Consider the following 21,802-nt stretch of genomic DNA (forward strand, 5'->3'; position numbering starts at 1 on the left):
TGGTCCTGTAAGGGTTAAAGGTGGACGTTTGGGTCTGTAAGGGTTAAAGGTGGACGTTTGGGCCTGTAAGGGTTAAAGGTGGACGTTTGGGTCTGTAAGGGTTAAAGGTGGAGGTTTGGGTCTGTAAGGGTTAAAGATGGACGTTTGGGTCTGTAAGGGTTAAAGGTGGAGGTTTGGGTCTGTAAGGGTTAAAGGTGGAGGTTTGGGTCTTTAAGGGTTAAAGGTGGAGGTTTGGGTCTGTAAGGGTTAAAGGTGGAGGTTTGGTTCTTTAAGGGTGAAAGGTGGACGTTTGGGTCTGTAAGGGTTAAAGGTGGACGTTTGGGTCTTTAACGGTTAAAGGTGGAGGTTTGGGTCTTTAAGGGTGAAGGTGGAGGTTTCGGTCTTTAAGGGTTAAAGGTGGACGTTTGGGTCTGTAAGGGTTAAAGGTGGACGTTTGGGTCTGTAAGGGTTAAAGGTGGACCTTTGGGTCTTTAAGGGTTAAAGGTGGACCTTTGGGCCTGTAAGGGTTAAAGGTGGACGTTTGGGTCTGTAAGGGCTAAAGGTGGACGTTTGGGTTATTAAGGGTTAAAGGTGGACGTTTGGGTCTTTAACGGTTAAAGGTGGAGGTTTGGGTCTTTAAGGGTGAAGGTGGAGGTTTGGGTCTTTAAGGGTTAAAGGTGGACGTTTGGGTCTGTAAGGGTTAAAGGTGGACGTTTGAGTCTTTAAGGGTTAAAGGTGGACGTTTGGGTCTGTAAGGGTTAAAGGTGGAGGTTTGGGTCTTTAGGGGTTAAAGGTGGACGTTTGGGTCTGTAAGGGTTAAAGGTGGAGGTTTGTGTCTTTAAGGGTTAAAGGTGGAGGTTTGTGTCTTTAAGGGTTAAAGGTGGAGGTTTGGGTCTGTAAGGGTTAAAGGTGGACGTTTGGGTCTGTAGGGGTTAAAGGTGGACGTTTGGGTCTGTAGGGGTTAAAGGTGGACGTTTGTGTCTTTAAGGGTTAAAGGTGGACGTTTGGGTCTGTAGGGGTTAAAGGTGGACGTTTGTGTCTGTAAGGGTTAAAGGTGGACGTTTGTGTCTTTAAGGGTTAAAGGTGGACGTTTGTGTCTTTAAGGGTTAAAGGTGGACGTTTGGGTCTGTAGGGGTTAAAGGTGGACGTTTGTGTCTTTAAGGGTTAAAGGTGGACGTTTGGGTCTGTAGGGGTTAAAGGTGGACGTTTGTGTCTTTAAGAGTTAAAGGTGGACATTTGGGTCTGTAAGGGCTTAAGGTGGACGTTTGGGTTTTTAAGGGTTAAAGGTGGAGGTTTGGGTCTTTAAGGGTTAAAGGTGGACGTTTGGGTCTGTAAGGGTTAAAGGTGGACGTTTGGGTTTTTAAGGGTTAAAGGTGGAGGTTTGGGTCTTTAAGGGTTAAAGGTGGAGGTTTGGGTCTGTAAGGGTTAAAGGTGGACGTTTATTATACCAGTGGAAGTGTGTGTGTGTGTGTGTGTGTGTGAGTGTTGGTCCACTTGCTGCATCAGCTGATTATGTGCAGCTCATTTCCATAACAGTCTTTTTGCTGTGGGTGCGTTTTATAGTGTTGGTATAAATGTGAGCGTCAGCGTCGGTGGGTCCAGGCTGAAGGCGGGTCCACCTTAAACGGAGCAGACATGGAGCGAACAGGGAAGGTGAGTGCCTTTGACCCTTAGCTCCGCCTCCTGCATGTTTCTACTTTTCTCTGTTTTCTTTGGTTTTTATTTGATCCTTTTTTTGCTGGTGTTGCAACTTTCAGCAGAAATTTTCTCAGGAACTTTTCTTTTTTTCTGATCCAGTCTGTGTTCATGTGTTGGATTTTCCCATCGTGCATTTTGCGACCTCTGATTACCTTCGTGGCAGAAATGTTTACGTTCACAAAAACCTCTGTAAAATGATCACAGTGTGAGCGCCGGCCGTGTAATGCTCTGTGGAGGTCTGATCGTATCGGCTTCAGTTCTTATTTTTTTCATTTTTTTTTTTAGTTAGACGTTCTGTGTTTTTTTTTTTTTTTTTTTTGAGGGTCTGAACATGTGCAAAAAGTCATGAGTGGTGAAAAAAATGGGATATTTTCCTGGTTTCATCCTCAAACCTTTAAAAATGTCTTTGTAGCGCCCCCTACAGACCCCTCCTGGTAACATGCTCCAGATGGAACCAGATTTGGTCACTTCCATTGGAGCTGTGACCTGCTTTGACCCGCATATGAGCTCTGGGGCCGTCCTGTGTTGAATCCGTGGGGTTGAACGTGTTTCCAGCAGGGCTCCAGTGTCCACATGGTCAGATTCTGTCCTTTGAAATGTGAATATTTTTTATTTGACAAACTTCAGTCAGATACTGAAGGTCATGTGTGACCAACACCAGGCTGGTATGCAGCCTGTATCACAGAACAATTCCATAATGCACCAGCTTTTATCAGTACTAGACTAGTCCCACTGGTCCGTCTGAGCTCAACTGTCCCCTTCAACTTTTCAGCGTTTTGTCCAAATTGTTGTTTGTCCATTAGGCAAATTTTTCTTCTCCACTGTGTGAAACTCTTCTTCTTCTTCTCTTCTTGTAACATCTCTCCCAGGGCTGTCCAACTCTTGTTAGTTCACTTCCACATTCAGCTACATTTGATCTGCAGTGGACCGAACCAGGAAAAAAGAACAGAAGAACCGAGAAATAATGACAACTGCAAATATTTGTCTTTGTTTTAGCATAAAAAACCCCCAAAACATTAAATTATGAAAATACGTACTTTTATAAACTATCAGAAAAAAAAAGAAAAAACTGACATTTAAATTAAAAAACGTAAGAAGACTTAGTGTAATTTTCTCAGTCTTCTTCCTCCACTTCTCATTGGTCCATGTGCATTCTGGATCAGATCTCCAAAGACACTAAACACTGAGGAACAGGAAGAAAAGAGTTCAAACTGGACTGAATTTAATACAGACATTTCAGGTTGGACACATTTGTTCAGGTTAGTCACATTTTATTGGTACAGGAGAGTTTGGAAATGGAAAGAGTTTCATAGTTTAATGGGTTTTCTTCCACTAAAACAAAGAAAAAAAATAAGTTGTTGATTCCATTTTTTTTTTTTGGCTTGATTGAAGATTTTTTTTTTTTTACTTAATTGAAGATGGTTTTTTTTTTTGGGGGGGGGGGGGGCTTAATTCAAGATTTTTTTTTAACTTAATTTAAGAATTTTTTTTTTGCCTTCAAGATTTTTTGCTAAATTTGAGAATTTTTTTTGGCTTAATTGAAGATGTTTTTTACTTAATTGCAGATTTATTTATTTTTTTTTGCGTAATTCAAGATTTTTTTACTTAATTGAAGATTTTTTTTGGCTTAATTCAAGATTTTTTGCTAAATTTGAGATTTTTTTTAGGCTTAATTAAGATTTTTTTTTGGCTTAATTGAAGATGTTTTGTTTTTGCTGAATTGATGATTTATTTATTTTTTGCTTCGTTCAAGAATTGTTTACTTAATTGAAGATTTTTTTGGCTTAATTCAAGATTTTTTTTTAACTTAAGTGAAGTTTTTTTTTCTTAATTCAAGAATTTTTTTTACTTAATTGAAGTTTTTTTTTTTTGGCTTAATTCAAGATTTTTTCCTTAATTCAAGCTAATTTCTTTTTTTTTTTGCTTAATTCAATTCAAGACTGTAGAATTTTTGCACTTGTTAGAAACATCCCAGGGGCCAAACTGGACCCTTTGGCGGGACGCATTTGGGCCCCGGGCCGCATGTTTGACAGCCCTGGTCTATCAACATCCATTTTTTTTTTTTGGTCATGTGACTCTAGTTGCGTAAAAAGGTCTTCTGTAGTTTTACGTGATATACGAATTTAACTACAAAAAACCACCTCTTGGAAACCCAAAAACTTCTTAGCGATTTTTTTCAAAATTGTCGTTTTTCCATTAGGCAAATTTTTCTGAGCCATTTTTGTTTGAAACTCTTCTTCTTCTTCTTCTCTTGTTGTAACGTCCATCAACATCCATTTTTGTTTTTTTTTGGTCATGTGACTCTAGTTGTGTAAAAACATCTTCTGTAGTCATGTGACGTTCACGAATTAATCGAATCTTTTGAACAGCTCTTTGAAATGAACGATGGGAACGGAGTCTTTGTAAAGAGCCGTTTTGGGTTTTTTTTTGGATTAATAACAGTAATTAATCACTGTTGTGTTTTGTGCATTTTTTTCCGTATGTTTACACACATTTATTGTTCTTGTTTTGAGGAGAATCAAATGTTCTTTCATCAGAAAAAGTTCTATTTTCTTCATTTTTATTCTACAGACTAGTCTACATAATGTACTGGGATGGTTTTGGTCCAAATCCATCATTTGTCTAATGCAGGGCTGTCAAACATGCGGCCCGGGGCCCAAATGCGTCCCGCCAAAGGGTCCAGTTCGGCCCCTGGGATGTTTTTACCGCGTGCAAAAATTCCACCGTCTTGAATTGAATTAATCAAAAAATTTTTTAGCTTGAATCAAGGAAAAAATCTTCAATTAAGCTAAAACAAAATCTTCACTTAAGCCAAAAAAAATCTAAAATTTAGCAAAAAATCTGGAATTAAGTAAAAAAAAATATTGAATTAAGTAAAAAAAAAAAAAAAACTTCAATTAATTAAAAAAAAAAATTCGTGAATTAAGTGAAATAAATCGTCAATTAAGTAAAAAAAAATCTTCAATTAAGTTAAAAAAAAAATCAATTAAGTTAAAAAAAAAATCTTCAATTAAGTAAAAAAAAAGAAATCTTCAATTAAGTAAAAAAAAAATCTAGAATTAACAACTTAATTTTTTTCTTTGTTTTAGTGCAAAAAAAAAATCACATTACATTCTGAAACTCTTTCCATTTCCAAACTCTCCTGTACCAATAAAATGTGACTAACCTGAACAAATGTGTCCAACCTGAAATGTCTGTATTAAATTCAGTCCAGTTTGAACTCTTTTCTTCCTGTTCCTCAGTGTTTAGTGTCTTTGGAGATCTGATCCAGAATGCACATGGACTAATGAGAAGTGGAGGAAGAAGACTGAGAAAATTACACTAAATTTTCTAATATTTTTTTATTTAGATTTCAGTTTTTTCAGTTGTTTTTTTTGTTTGTTTTTTTGATAGTTTATAAAAGTAAGTATTTACATAATTTAATGTTTTTTTTTTTACACTAAAACAAAGACAAATATTGTCAGTTGTCATTATTTCTATATGATTCAGTTCTTATTTTTCAGGTTGGGTCCACTGCAGATCAAACGTAGCTGAATATGGAACTGAACTAACAGGAGTTGGACAGCCCTGGCCGAATGTCACCTCTCATGTCATGGATTTAACCCACACATTTGAATTAACGATTATTTTTTACGCTAAGATAATATGTACTGCTGTGCCAGTTAAACACCTTTAAAATGGAATGTCAATCATCACATGTAGCCTATTTAATCATTCAAACATTGGTGTTTCAAAAGAATGTAAAAAAACATAAAAGAGCCAGTCAGTGAACGACTCTTTTCAGTGAACGACTCCTGATTGAACGACTCCCTTCAAAGAGACAGAAGTCCCAGCACTAGTCCTCTGCAGTTTTACTTCTTATACCAATTTAACTTTTCAGCATTTGGGTCAAAATCGTCGTTTTTCCATGAATCCGATTTGTATGTGTTAGTTGTGTTGTTCCGTTTGTGGATGGGTGGCACAGGTGCTAGCACCTCTGTGGTCCCTTCTGTGTGCAGATCTACTTCTATGAAGACAAGAACTTCCAGGGCCGATCGTACGAATGCAGCAGCGACTGCCCGGAGCTCAGCTCCCACTTCAGCCGCTGTAACTCCATTCGTGTGGAGGACGGGGCCTGGGTGGTCTACGAGAGACCCCACTACATGGGCTACCAGTACGTCCTGATGAGGGGCGAGTACCCGCACTACCAGAGCTGGAACGGCTTCAGCGACACCATCCGCTCCTGTCGACTCATCCGACATGTAAGTGCGAAAAAAACAGGACGAAGAAGCACGTCTGAGGGGAACAGTGGTGGTCCAAGGACACGACCTTGAGGAATTCCATGACTTTTATTGGTTTGTTTGGAAAATGACCCCAGTTGTAGGTCTACCACAGCAGACTAGACCCAGGTGTAGGTCTACCACAGCAGACTAGACCCAGGTGTAGGTGTACCACACCAGACTAGACCCAGGTGTAGGTCTACCACAGCAGACTAGACCCAGGTGTAGGTCTACCACACCAGACTAGACCCAGGTGTAGGTCTACCACAGCAGACTAGACCCAGGTGTAGGTCTACCACAGCAGACTAGACCCAGGTGTAGGTGTACCACACCAGACTAGACCCAGGTGTAGGTCTACCACAGCAGACTAGACCCAGGTGTAGGTATACCACAGCAGACTAGACCCAGGTGTAGGTGTACCACACCAGACTAGACCCAGGTGTAGGTCTACCACAGCAGTGTAATTGTACTTGAATACTCTTAGTGTAATTGTACTCAAGTACTCTGTAATTTTACTTGAGTACTCTCAATATAATTGTACTTGAATACTCACAGTATAATTGTACTTGAGTACTTTCAGTATAATTGTACTTGAGTACTCTTAGTATAATTGTACTTGAATACTCTCAGTGTAATTGTACTGGAATACACTCAGTGTAATTGTACTTGAGTACCCTTAGTGTAATTGGACTTGAGTACTCAGTGTAATTTTACTTGAGTACTCTCAGTATAATTGTACTTGAGTACTCTCAGTGTAATTGTACTTGAGTACTCTCAGTGTTATTGAACTTGAGTACTCTCAGTATAATTGTACTTGAGTACTCTCAGTGTCATTGAACTTGAGTACTCTCAGTATAATTGTACTTGAGCACTCTCAGTATAATTGTACTTGAATACTCACAGTATAATTGTACTTGAGTACTCTCAGTATAATTGTACTTGAATACTCTCAGTGTAATTGTACTGGAATACTCTCAGTGTAATTGTACTTGAGTACTCTTAGTGTAATTAGACTTGAGTACTCAGTGTAATTTTACTTGAGTACTCTCAGTATAATTGTACTTGAGTACTCTCTGTGTAATTGTACTTGAGTACTATCAGTGTAATTGTACTTGAATACTCTCAGTATAATTGTACTTGAGTACTCTGTGTCATTGAACTTGAGTACTCTCAGTATAATTGTACTTGAGTACTCTCAGTGTCATTGTACTTGAGTACTCTCAGTGTCATTGTACTTGAGTACTCTCAGTGTCATTGTACTTGAATACTCTCAGTGTAACTGTACTGGAATACTCTCACTGTACTTGTACTTGAGTACCCTTAGTGTAATTGGACTTGAGTACCTTTAGTGTAATTGGACTTGAGTACTCAGTGTAATTTTACCTGAGTACTCTCAGTATAATTGTACTTGAGTACTCTCAGTGTAATTGTACTTGAGTACTATCAGTATAATTGTACTTGAGTACTCTCAGTGTCATTGAACTTGAGTACTCTCAGTATAATTGTACTTGAGTACTCTCAGTGTCATTGTACTTGAGTACTCTCAGTATAATTGTACTTGAGTACTCTCAGTATAATTGTACTTGAGTATTCTCAGTGTAATTGTACTGTTCTGACTCTTGTTGTGACTCTTGTTGTGACCCGGTCCCTTTTCTGACCCGGTCCCCGTTGCAGACCTCTGGCAGACACCGGATCCGGATCTACGAGCGTCCGGACTTCAGCGGTCAGATGATGGAGTTCAGTGAGGACCTGGCCAACCTGCAGGACCGCTGGAGGTACCGCCACGTCCACTCCAGCCACGTCCAGGACGGGGTCTGGGTCTTCTACGAACAGCCCAACTACAGGGGGCGCCAGTACCTGCTGGGGAAGGGCGAGTACCGGCGCCACGCCGACTGGGGGGCCCTGCACCCCTCTGTGGGCTCCATCCGACGGGTGGTGGACTTCTGAAAATCACATGACCCCCCCCAAATAAAAGCATGACCTTTGACCTGAGACCAACCACAGACTGAGTTATTCCAATGAGACTGGGGTTCAGCAGGAGGAACTGGGATTAGATCAGATCAGATTAGATTAGATTAGATCAGATTATATCAGATTAGATTAGGTTAGATCAGACTAGACAGACTATATTAGATTAGATGAAATTAGATTAGATCAGACTAGATTAGATTAGATTAAATTAGATCAAATTAGATGAAATCAGATTAGATTTGATGAAATCAGATCAGATTAGATAGTCTGTCTAGTCTGATCTAACCTAATCTAGTCTGATCAATATTAATTAGATTAGATCACACTAGATTAGATTAGATCAGATTAGATTGGATTAAATCAGATTAGATTGGATTAAATCAGATTAGATGAAATCAGATCAGATTAGGTTAGATGAAATCAGATCATATTGGATCAGATTAGATTAGATCAGATGAAATCAGACTAGATCAAACTAGGTTAGATCAGATTAGATTAGGTTAGATCAGACTATATTAGATTAGATGAAATTAGATTAGATCAGATTAGATTACATCAGATTCAATTAGATCAGACTACATTAGATCAGATTAGATGAAATCAGATTATATTAGATGAAATCAGATCAGATTAGCTTGATCAGACTAGATTAGGTTAGATCAGACTAGACAGACTGTTAGATTAGATTCGATGAAATCAGATTAGATTAGATCAATCTAGATTAGATCAGATTAGATTAGTTGAAAACAGATTAGATTAAAGCAGATTAGATGAAATCAGATTAGATTCGATGAAATCAGATCATATTAGATCAGACTAGATTAGATTAGATGAAATCAGACTAGATCAAACTAGATTAGATCAGATTAGATCCTATTAGAACAGATAGAACTTTGTTGATCCTTTGGTCAGAACCCTCAGTGAATGGAGCAGCACAAACACTGACTGCACACAAGAAAAAAAAAACTAAAATACTATAAAAAAGACAGGAGGAAAAAACTACAGTTACACATTAGAAAGTGTGTGTATTATGGTGTACTGTGTCTATTTCAGGGGGTAGTCCGCTGTAAAAAGTCTATTTCAGGGGGTAGTCTGCTGTAAAAAGTCTATTTCAGGGGGTAGTCCGCTGTAAAAAGTCTATTTCAGGGGGTAGTCCGCTGTAAAAAGTCTATTTCAGGGGGTAGTCCGCTGTAAAAAGTCTATTTCAGGGGGTACTCCACTGTAAAAAGTCTATTTCAGGGGTAGTCCACTGTAAAATGTCTTTGTTCCATGGCTCATCATGGTCAGCAGGTGTCACCATCCTAAATAGTTTCAGATTTGAAGTTCAATAATATCAGAGTTGGAGTTTAGCTGAAGGTGGTCTGTGATGGTTAAATGTCCTCAAAGCCCCCCCCCCCCCCCATAACAGAGCTCTTCTTTTATCCTGACGTCCGTTCAGACGTTCCAGCGGCTCCACAGACAGACCACACCCTTCACACTGGACTGTAAACGTCCACTCATCCAAATCTGTTCAAAAATAAGGACGAGCATCTGGAAATAAAGTTCCAAAGTGAACAGATCAGAGAGTCTGAAGAATGAACACCAACCAAAACATGGCAAGTCCACAAATAGAAAATATGCTGATTTATTGTATCATTTATTTAAAAAAAAAAAGTTTAGGGGCTTTCAGAAGGTCACCCAACCATTGGATCAGTAATAATCAGTGAATGAACGAATGAATGAAATGTTTATTTCAAATATGCCGACAGTGAAATCAAAGAAAAATCAACCAATGAAATATAAGGACTGGTACAGAAATGACTGATCAGTAAACAAATAAATAAATAATAATAATAAAACAAATGAAATGAAATGATACATGCTTGAACAGGAGTAGGAAGAAGTACAAACGTATGTACTCCTACCCCCAATTTCTATTCCCTCTGATCATTATATAGTAATTCTAATTTTGTATGAATATAATAATAATAGTATAACTATCACACATCCTTTTTCCTATGTACACTAATATGATAATACCCATTTACAACTTATCCTACCAGATATTAATGAAAAGTAAAAAGAACAAAACAAAAACACATGTACATACATGATATAAATACATATCATATTCTATATTGTCCTCTATAGTAGTAATATATTCATATATCCATATTTAAACTAGATATTCCCAGCACATATGTGTCAAAGCCCCCCCCCCCCCCCCCCCCCCCCCCGGTCCTTTCCTGTGTGTATTTAGTCCGACTCATTTGTCTGTATTAGTTTTTCAGCTGTTGGATGTGGAGATGCAGACAGTCCAGGTGAAAACACATGCTCTTCCTTCTGTTTTCCATCTGCTGAATGTTCCATGAGCGCCGGCGTCCACATGATCCAGACTGAGCAGACGCTGCTCTGAGCTGGGTCAACTCACAGGAGAATGTTTGGGTTTGTAAGGTTAGTTTGTAGTAAGTTTTTTTTAACAGTGATAATGCAACAAAAACAGTCTAAACAATAGGAACTGTTTTTATACAGAACAGAACAAATACACAAAAACTCACACACACCTATAACCATGGACAAATAAAGGACAAATGTACACTGAAACGCAGACACATATAAGAAACCATTACATATATATATATAGAGAGAGAGAGAGTGAATGCACATCCTTCACTTCCCCCCAGGCCATGCCCCCAGGCCACGCCCCCAGGCCATGCCCCCAGGCCACGCCCCCAGGCCAACACTGATCTGGGACAGAAATCACCTATCCTGACATTTAGATGAACCTGAGTTCAACGGCGGGAAAATCCCCAATGCAAAGGCTGAAAGCATCCAACAGACCCAGAGTTGTGTCCATCCTGGTCCTGGTTCATTAGAGGATTCCAGCTGGTGAGTGCTTTCATTCAACATACTATTGTTTTGGAGGTTTTGTGTCAGTGCAGACGGAGTTTGTTGGCGGTGATTTGGGCGGTAAAGGCCCAGCAGTAGTGCTCACAGTTCACTACTGATTTACTGGAGTTGAACCCTTAGTACTGACCCAAGTGAGTGGATGATCTACTGGTACTGTGGAGATTTAAGGAGAGTTCACATCAAATACTGGATCCAACACAGATCCAACAGCTGTGTGCTAGAGGAGCCCCTGATCTGGAAAACTAGGTTAGCCTCAGTTTAAGCTAGTTTACAAATCATGTAGATCACAAGGTTCACAATCACACAACTGAGCGGTCCACAGCTGAACCCAAACGGCACAGCATGTTGAGAAAAAGAAAAAGGAACGAAAGACGTTGTTTGATGTGGAACTTTAAATCCGCGCAAGTTCCACATAGACATACTGAAGGACGCACACATTGACCCGAAATATGAACTAGCAGCTGATATTAGGTTAAAAAAACAATAGTAATAATAATAAATATGATGTGAACCTGGAAGGAAGAGACTGCAGACCCTCCAGCATCAGTCCAATCCAGTCTGGATCAGTTCAGGTTCAGGTGAAAGACAACAACCAGGAAACAGACGGAGATAAAGACGGACGTTGTTTGGCCCCGAGGAACTACAGTAGTTCTACAACACTGACACTAGCTCTCTCTCTCTCTCTCTCTCTCTCTCTCTCTCTCTCTCTCTCTCTCTCTCTCTCTCTCTCTCTCTCTCTCTCTCTCTCTCTCTCTCTCTCTCTCTCTCTCTCTCTCTCTCTCTCTCACACACACACACACGCTGTATAACAGAGGAATAGAACCTGTAGTTGGACGTTGACAGAACATAAAGTTTCACTTTCGTTTCACACCAGCGTTAGTTACGTTAGTTATGGACCCCCCCCACCCCCCTGGCTCCAACCAAAAAAAAAAAATCCCCCTGACAAATCGCACCCTGCACACTCGTGCACGTACACAAAGTGTCCTAAACAGTTTGTTCTCTGTCCTAAAATAAAGAATCTGGTTAATTTTATGTTGTCAAAGTTGCTCTTCAGTTTGTTTTAACAGAATACCAGCTTATCCTCTTGTTAATGTTGCAACGTCATGGGGAATTTTTTTGGTATTTTTCTGCAGAATGTGAACTGACAGAACTGGGATTAGATTTTTGTTGTTTGTTCAAAACTACCTTTCCCACTGGAAATATCAGACATGACCAATCCTCAGAAGTTGTTAAACAATACATGACGGATTTTGGTCTTTGCGATGCTTGGCGCTCTCACCATCCCCTTGTCAGGGAATACACCTTCTTCTCCTCAGTCCACCACTCTTATTCTAGATTAGATTACTTCCTAACTAGCAGCTCACTGATGAGTGATATATGTGAAACCAAAATTCACCCTATCACTGTCAGCGACCATGCACCAGTGTCACTCACTCTGGTTAATAAGAACATCAAGCCACCAACTCAGAACTGGAGATCATTACTTAAAGATCTTGAGTTTATCAGCTACTTTAAAAGAGAATGGTCCGTATACATAGAAAACAACGAGTTACCAGGAACATCAGCGTGTGTCCTCTGGGAGGAAAGGCAGTAATGTGTGGGAAAATAATCTCCTTCTCCTCTCATAAGAAAAAGAAAGAGAACTCAAAAATATTGGAGCTAGAAAGTCAAATTAAATCATTAGAGGAGGCCTACTCTGCCACGCCAGATGAGCACACGCTAAACAGTATAAGGAAAGCTAAACTGGAACTGAATGAAATAATAAATAAGAAAACACAATTCTTGGTGCAAAGGCTTCCCTTGGAGAACTTTGAACATAGCAACAAATCTGGGAAATTTTTGGCGAATCAACTAAAAACAAATAAAGAGAAAACAACTATTTACTCCGTTAAAGATCCAGCAGGAAACATTAGCCATGACCCCGACAAAATAAATTACACTTTCAGGGATTTCTATAAAGCATTATACACATCACAAATAGACCCATCAGATGATAATATTGATCAGTTTTTCAGCAACATCAATCTACCAACATTACAACAGGATCAGAGAACATCTGTGGACTCACCTCTGTCTGTTGGTGAACTCCAAGAAGCTCTTCAACATATGCCCAATAATAAAGCCCCAGGTCCAGATGGTTTTCCAGCAGAATTCTACAAAGAATTCTGGACTATTCTGGCACCTACTTTCTACAAAATGATATTAGAAATAAAGGAGAAAAACGAAATACCTACAAATATGAACGTAGCTAACATTACTGTGTTATTAAAACCAGGAAAAGAGCCCACATTCCCATCCAGTTACCGCCCAACCTCACTAATCAATGTAGATCTAAAAATAATCAGTAAAGCTCTGGCCAGAAGAATAGAGAAAATAACTCCTTTAATAATCCATCCAGATCAAACAGGTTTGATTAAAGGTAGGCACTCTTCAACTAACACACACAGATTAATTAACCTCATAGATTATTCTAATATACATAATCTGAAACCAGAATTATTTCTCTAGATGCAGAAAAAGCATTCGACCGGGTCAACTGGAAATTTCTATTTACAACATTAAAAAAGTTTGGATTTGGACCATCTTTCATTGACTGGATTAGTATATTGTATAAGAACCCTCATGCATGCGTGAGGACCAATGATCAAACTTCTCCAAGCTGCAGTCTGCACAGAGGCACCCCACAGGGCTGCCCACTTTCCCCCTCACTTTTTGCCATCTTTATTGAACCTTTAGCAGCTGCCATTAGACAACAGGAAGAAATAAAAGGAATCCGTACCAGGAATATAGATCACAAAATAAGTCTTTATGCTGATGATGTAGTACTTTTTCTCCAGAACTCACAAGCATCTCTCTACCAGACGATCACACTTATAAATAACTATTCATCAATATCGGATTACTCCATTAACTGGACTAAGACCACAGCTCTGCCTATTAACTGTCACTTTCAAGGTGTGCCCAATATTACAATACATTCAGGAAATATTAGATATCGAGGTATAAATATTTCACCCAGGTTGTCAGAACTAATAAAACTGAACTATGTTCAACTCCTGAAAACAACAGAGGATGATCTTCTGCGGTGGAGGCGATTACCCATTTCACTCATGGGGAGAGTTGCCACCGTCAAAATGATGATTTTACCTAAAATTAACTATTTATTTTCCATGATACCCATCAAACCATCCTCTAGCTGGTTCAAGTCACTGGACTCACACATATCTAAATTCCTTTGGGAAAACAAACCATCACGTATAAGTCTAAATACATTACAGCAGACCAAAGACAGGGGCGGTTTAGACCTTCCACACTTTGGCCAATATTTCCTAGCCAATAAGCTGCAGTATATCTGCAAATGGCTCAAACCTAGTTATCTAGATGAGCCATGGCTAGATATAGAGCAGGCAATGTGTGATGATCTAGCAATCTGTGACTTAGCATTCATTAGTTCAACCATTAAGCATCATAAATGTTACAAAAGTGTGAACATCAGCTCCACATTGACAGCCTGGTGGGAATTTCTTAAAATAAATAAATGTTCACCCATTCCATGTAAGCAGACACCCATCTGGAACAACCCTGACATCCTGCAAAATAAAAGAATTATAAACTTTACTCAGTGGAAGAACAAAGGAATAACACATTTAGAAAATATCATAGTGGACGGAAACTTTGCACCATTTGACACGCTCACTTCACAACATGGGATTAGCAGCACCACATTTTTGAATATCACCAAATCAAATCCATTATAGGTAAGAAATATACCCCTAACCAGTTAAATTTGCAACTACCAATCAAGGTGGAAGAATTTTTTAACCTTCACACCCCAAAGCTACTATCCAAAATATATCGGTTAATGCTAAAACAGATGACTTCATCTACCTACCGACTTCAAAATGGGAGACAGATTTATCCAGTGATTTGGATCAAAAGTCATGGTCACAAATATGTTCAAATACATTTAAAATGACAAAAAACCCAAATTTACAAATAATTCAGTTCAAAATTCTTCACAGAATTCATTCTACAGGACAAAGGATGTTCCAGATGGGTCTGACTCAGTCAAACATCTGCTCACAGTGCACAGATAACTCTGTTGATAACTACATACACGCCTTGTGTCAGTGTGCACCTGTCCAGAGGTTTTGGCTTCAGGTCTGTGAGGACCTGTCAACATGGCTCAGATGCAGTATTCCAGCCCCCCCCACACTGTGTTTACTAGGTGACCTGGGCCACACCAACATGGATACTAACACCTCACACATGGTCCTCACTGCTTTATGCATCGCAAAGAAAACTATTCTTGTGAATTGGAAAACAAAAGCCAATCTGAGCATGAACCAGTTTAGGAACCTTCTATTAGATCACATCAGTAATGAGACAATATCTGCCTCTGCAAACAATCAACTGGACCAGTCTGATCCAGTCTGGACCAGTCTCATTCTGTCTGGACCAGTCTGGACTCCTGTGATTAGCTCTATCACATCACTCTGAGTGTTAGGAGGCCGGCGGGAGGTGCCGCGGGGCTACGGGTCTCAAGTGGTCCCTCAGAGTGGGGGTCTGGACCGCCCTGCTCTGGGGGCAGTTTGGTGTTTGTCCCGGTTGGGGTGGGGGGGGTGTGGGGGGGGGGGGGGGTGGACCCAATGCCGGGGTTGCCCTGTGATGGTGGGGCAGGGGGCTCCGGGTTGGGCCTGGGTCGGTGGCTGGCGACCCCAAGGGCGGGTGGCTGGGCTGGTCGGGGGTGGGCGGGGTGCGGTTCCTGGGCCCTGGGGTCCGGGTGCTGCCCCTCCCTGGGGGGCGGAGGCCCGGCAAGGGGGCGGAGGCCCGGCATGTGCCGGGGTGTCTGGGCTGTCCTGGACTTGCCGCTGCGGGAGTGGGCGGGTGCGTGCCCCCGGTGTCTGGCTGGTGCCTGGGAGTCCTGGGGTGGGGGAGTGTGTGTGTGTGTGTGTGTGTCGGTGAGTGTGTGTGTTGGTGTGTGTAAACGAGTGCTCATGTGTGCATTAGAGTATGAATGAGGGATTGTGTGCATGTGTGTGTGTGTGGGGGGGGGGGGCTGATGGAGCAGGTGTGTGGGTGTGGATGTACATGTATGTTTGGTGAATAAGGGGGGGCTGTGGTGTGGTGGCGGTGGGGGACTGCAGGTGTGCCTGGGGGTTGCTGCCCCTGCGGGGGGGTGGGGGGTGTTGCTGGGGGTTCTCTCAGGGTGTGGTGGCGGGGTGCGGCCGTGGTGGCGATTGGGACCCAGCTGGTCGCTGGGTCTGGTGCTGCAGGGGGGTACTGTGCCGGTGATCGCTGCATCCCTAGTGCATGTAAGACTGGGGAGATGTGGCGTGTGGTGGATCCCCGCACCTGTTTGGGGGGCTTTGGGGCGGCTGGTCCCGGGTCCGTGTCCCCTCGACAGCATAGGATGATTGAGTGTGTGAGTGGCCTCTGGGAGGGCGGCGGCCTTCTGGCTGCGGTTGTTGGGTGCCCGGGGTCTCTGGGCTGCCCCGCTCCTTGGCGGCCCCTGCCTGGGGACGGGTACTGGGGAACGGGGGTGCCGAATGTTGGCTGACTCGTCTTCTGGGAGGAAACTTCCTCCCAGTCATACCATCCCCCAACCCCTCGCCTCCCCACCCCCCTCACACAAAGCACGTAGGGTCTTGAGGAGGGTGCACATCCCGAGGGGGTACGGCAGGGGGGGGGGTCACTAAAATGGCTTCCCTCTGTGGTACCCTGGGGTGGCTAACTCTTCAATTTTAATTACACCCACCCACAACACAACACACAGTAACACTGACACCACACATTCACTTTTGGGGGGTGGGCTGCGTGGCGCCTGGTGGGCGGTACCGTGCCGGTGGGTGGGGCTGCCTGTGTGGCGTCGCCCTCAGTGGTGCGCAGTTATGCTCCTCAGTTTTAACCGCTTGCATACACACCTCACACTTCAAAACACTGATAGGTGGGGAGGCGAGGGGGAGGGGGGGTCTTCCCACACCCCTGTTTCCTGGATGCCGTCTGGGGCGAGGGCCCCGGGGGAGGGGGGCTGGAACATTTGCTTGGGGCTCACCTGGCTGTCATTGCTGGGGGGTGCCGCCCTCTGATGAATGATTTGTGTGCATGGGGATTGTGGTCTGGGGGTGGGGGGCTGGACTAGCCGCTCTCCTGCCCACCGCAGGTCGTGTCGGGACCGGGAAAGATGTGTGTATGCGGACATTGGGGGTGTGGCGGTTGCTGGCGGGGTGGTGGACCATGGTGGGGTTTCTGGCGGCTGGTGTTGCAGCTCTGGGCTGTGGTTGGTGCTGGGGCCACGCCTTGGGGGGACTCACAGTGGTGCTGCTTGCTGCCAGGGGGTGGGGTGGGGTGGGGGGTGGCGGCACTCCAGATACGCGTGTCTGGTGTGTGCAGGTGTGTGTGCAGGTGGGTGGGAGGGGCTGTTGATGGGGGTGGGTACATGTGTGGGTATGTGTGTACATGTAGATGTGTGCGTGTGGGCGTGCATGTGGGTAGGTGGGTGTATGGGCATGGGTGTTTGTGTTTGTGTGTGTGTGTGTGTGTGTGTGTGTGTGTGTGAATGGTCGAACATGTGGGATGGGTGGTGTGTATGTCTGGGAGTCAGTGGGTGTGTGTGCATATGCTTGTGTGGGTGAGTGGGGGACGGGTGTGTGTGGGGTTTGGGGGTTGGGCTTGGTGGGATGGGGGGTGGTCCTCCGGGCCCCCGGGGCGCTTGGCTGTGGCATCAGGGTGCGCACTGGCCTGCAGCGGGTGGCGGTCTGGGCCGGCCTGGCCGCCCGGTGTGCTGGGTGGGACCTGTGCCCGGGGAGACGGGTGGCTCCTGGGCTCGTGGGGCTTGGGGACCGGTGCCTCGCCTGCCCCTGGGTGGCCGGCCCCCGGCAGGGGGGTGGTGGCCGGCGTCCCTGGCCCCCTGGGGCCTGTGCTCGGCTGCTGTGGGGCCTCTGGTGGGGGGCCTCCCTCGACCATCTTTGGGGTGGGCACACTGTTGCCTCTCGGGGGGGGGGGGGGGGGGGGGGGCTGGATCCCCCCTCTCTGTGGTGTCTGCTGGATGGCCGGGCCTTGGGGCCCTCTGGGTCTGCCCCTGATCCTTGGAGGGGGGGCGGTTGCGGTTGTGTGTGTTCTTCACCTCAGTCTGTTTGCCTGGTTCACTCTGTCACAGCAGATGAATGTGAACAACTGATGTTGTGTGGATTTGGTACTGGGATTATCTGTTATTGGTATTATTTGTGCGAACGTGGTATACGACATTTTGTTCATGCTTTCTTTTCTTCTATTCATCATTTCATAGGTCTTATGTATTTCATTGTTGTTGTTTTTTTTTGTAGTTTGTTTTGTTTTGTTTTGTTTTCTTCTCTCTCTTCTGCCCAGTTTACTCAGTTCTGGTTGTAGTTATTGTCATCATTATAATTGTCTCCATGGTTGTTGCTGTTTGTATTGTTGATACTTTCTTGTGAGAGTCTTCTCCACCTTCTTCTCTCTTGTTCTCTCCCCTTCTTCTACCCCCCCACCCCCACCCCCCATGTCAGGTCCGGCATCAAAATGTGGTTCAACTAAACTCATAATAAACACAGTAGAATATCAAAGGGTGCTTCATATACTTTATGAAGTTCCCCTTGGCAAAGCAAATGTGTTCAGCACCAAAAGGAACCAGACTACCATTCTGCTGTTAGAACGCTGGACAAGACAAGTAGGAAAAAAAAAAGTAGTGTGAGATACTCCCTGGTAAAATGTCCAAATAAAAGAGGATACACAAGCAAAGGTGTCAGAAAAATGGGCAGTGATGACTGGGAGTACAGCTGGTGCGGGCTGCTGCCTTATCGGTACAGACAGCTGAGCCCAGAAAAGAAAAGAAAAAAAACAAACTACCTTTTAGAGAAAAGTGCAATACTAATGTTTAAAATACATTTAGTAATATTAATAATTTATTTTATTTTCTATTTGATTTGTAGCAGCAGAATTATATTCCTGTTTTTCTATGTTCTATTGAGTCCAAAAATTGGGGGAAAATTTTTCAAAAATTCATAAATGCATTAAAGACATTTTCAGGGGTTTTCTTTCTTCCCGTACCGAACCGAAAAAAAGATGATCCGTGGCTTTGAAAACCGAAAACTTACCGAACTGAAAATGCTGTGTACCATTACAGGCCTAATATATATATATATATATATATATATATATATATATATATATATATATATATATATATATACACACACACACAAATTTATACACACATACATGTGAAATGCATCATGATGTACATATATAGTATGAAAAACTGTAGCAGTGTAAAGCATGTTTACATAAGGAGAAGGACGTATATACATACATATATATTACAGACCTGATCAAAATCTTAAGACCAGTTGAAAAATAGCTAAAATTTACCTCTTGCACATTTGGATCTTAATGAGGTTTTAAGTAGAGCTACAATATACAAAAGCAAGAAGGGGGAGTGAGACAAAAAGCACTTTGAAAAAGTAATTTATTGAAAACAACAAGTAAACTGAAATAGGCTGTTTATCAGCTGATCAAAAGTTTAAGACCATCGCTCAAAAAAATCACAAAAAACTCTCCAAACCAGAACAAAAAATTTTCTCAGTAGGACTCAGTAATGAGTAGCTCCACCGTTCTTGTTAATCACTTCAAAAATTCGTTTGGGCATGCTTGATGCGAGTGTTTCCAGGAGGCTGGGGGGAACATTGCTCCAAGTGGTGAAGATGGCTTCACGAAGGGCATCAACTGTCTGGAACTGATGGTCATTTTTATAAACTTCCCTTGCCATCCATCCCCAAATGTTCTCTATGGGATTTAAATCAGGGGAACATGCGGGATGGTCCAAAAGAGTGATGTTATTCTCCCTGAAGAAGTCCTTGGTCCGGACTTCCGGTGACGTCATGATAAGAGCAACTGGTTAGGTACGAGGCTCCGTCAAAAAAAGTTAGAAATCTGTGACAATAGCTAGTATTTAAAGGTCTTCTGATTAAAAATTATTTTTGCAACAAGATGGCAACATCCCAGAAAAACAAAGGAATATGGTAACTAGAAAAACAATAGACGAAAGTCTGCCGAGCACGGATAGTGCTAGCTTGGATGCTACTAGCCACAAGAGCCAAACAGCGTGTGATTCAGAGATGTCGCTGATAGAAGAAATGAGAAAACTCCGCAAGGAAAATTCTCATGGACACAAACAAACTACACAGACTCTTGAACGTTTGGAAAAGGCGGTGATAGATATTAAGGAGCAGCTGGGCGACCACCAACGAAGGATTTGCGAATTGGAGGGCAGAGTGGACGAGGCCGAAGTTATGGAGGCAAGGCAGCATCGTGTGTTACGGTACTTGTTACAACGTGATAAACAACTCACAGCTGCTTGTGACGACTTGCAAAACAGATTGAGAAGGAATAATCTTCGAATATTCCAAATACCAGAGGGAAGCAAGCAGGGAGATGTGGGTGCATTTGTTAAAGATCTGTTGCCTAAAGTGCTGAGACTGCCACCGAACTTGGACATTAAAATTGAAAGAGCACACCGCTCACTCTAGATCCAACCCGCAGACCCGACGGCTCCCCCCAGATCAATCATCGTGAGGTTCCTAGACGCAGCAGTGAAAGATGCCATTCTGAAGCAAGCATGGAGCCAAGGACAAGTGATGTTTCAAGATAAGAGGATATGCTTCGATCAAGATTACTCTCCTGAACTACAGCAGAAGCGAGCCAAGGTTTATGCTGTCGTCAAGCAGCTAAAGCAAAAAGGCATGCAGGCGAAGTGCCTTTATCCAGCGCAACTGAAGCTCAAGATGGACTCAGGAGAAAAAATATTCTCCACACTGACAAGCGCTGTGGATACTTTGAGAAAGTTGGATGTCCAGGTTCAGTGTGGGGAGAAGGAGCGCATTGAGGAACGACAGACTGAAGGATGGAATGTCAACACGAAGAAGAAGAGAAACGCCATACTGAAGGCAGCTGACCTGAAGGCCATGATGGAAGAGGAAAGTTAATTTCAACAAGGTATATAATTTGAACTATTTCAGTGTGGTTTTGATTTGATCTGCTGGAGTTATTTAGTAGACATAGATAAAAAAAAAAACACAAAAAACTGGACACTGAAGACTATTAAAGTTTGATAATATAAGTTTCTTATTGTCACTGAGCATATAAAAAGATAATACACCCTGACGGAGGATTATTATTTATTTATTTTTTTTAAGTTTATATGAGTGATTTACACTCACCAAGACCTTTTTTTACATAGTAGTGTAAACACTGGTCATCCTTGCACATTGTGTGCTGTTTATCACAGAGGGACAAGGTCACCACTCTCTGGCCCAATATCATCGGGGGTCAGACTTAATAACTGTCTGTCTGACTGGAATTATGGAAGTTCTGTTCTATGTTCTTACTGTTAGAAATGTTTTTTGTTTGTTTCATCTGGGATAAGTAGATTTCAGTTGGTTTTGTTTTATACATCTGTAGACTATATTTTTTATTTAATTTGCCAAACAGACACTCAGGAATGTACAGGGTGTTACTTCATGAAGCAATTTAAATACAATTATGACTTCACTTAATTTGGTCACTTACAACATAAAAGGCATAAACAATCCAATTAAAAGAAAAAAGATACTGGGACAGTTGAAGAAAATGGACTGCTCCATTGCTTTGTTGCAAGAAACACACCTTAATGATGCAGAACACCAAAAATTGAAAAGAGAATGGGTAGATCAAGTTTACAGTAGCTGTTATGGGAAACACAAAAAAAGAGGGGTAGCAATATTGTTTAGTAAATCTGTATTTTTTCACTGTGAAAAAGTATATCAGGACACAGAAGGTCGCTATGTTATGGTAGTAGGGACAGTTGCTGGGCTCAAAACTACCATTTTAAATGCTTATGCACCTAATGAAGACTGCCCACATTTCTTTAAAAAGGTCGCACATCTAATAGCAGACAAGGGGGAGGGCATTCTTCTCATGGGCGGGGACTTGAATTGCGTATTGAACAACAG

The 21,802-nt window shown here is 42.4% G+C and overlaps 1 protein-coding gene across 1 annotated transcript; it reads left to right on the top strand.

Moving 5' to 3' along the window:
- Positions 1 to 1,513: 1,513 nt before the first annotated feature.
- LOC115416829 (gamma-crystallin M2-like) lies at positions 1,514 to 7,928 on the top strand. The gene is made up of 3 exons (XM_030130714.1): positions 1,514 to 1,632; positions 5,676 to 5,918; positions 7,611 to 7,928. Exons 1-3 carry the CDS (start codon positions 1,615 to 1,617, stop codon positions 7,881 to 7,883), a joined length of 534 nt encoding a protein of 177 aa, XP_029986574.1. The 5' UTR covers positions 1,514 to 1,614; the 3' UTR covers positions 7,884 to 7,928.
- Positions 7,929 to 21,802: the final 13,874 nt, after the last annotated feature.

This window comes from Sphaeramia orbicularis, unplaced genomic scaffold (genome assembly GCF_902148855.1).
Source record: "Sphaeramia orbicularis unplaced genomic scaffold, fSphaOr1.1, whole genome shotgun sequence".
In the NCBI taxonomy this organism is placed as follows: domain Eukaryota; kingdom Metazoa; phylum Chordata; class Actinopteri; order Kurtiformes; family Apogonidae; genus Sphaeramia; species Sphaeramia orbicularis.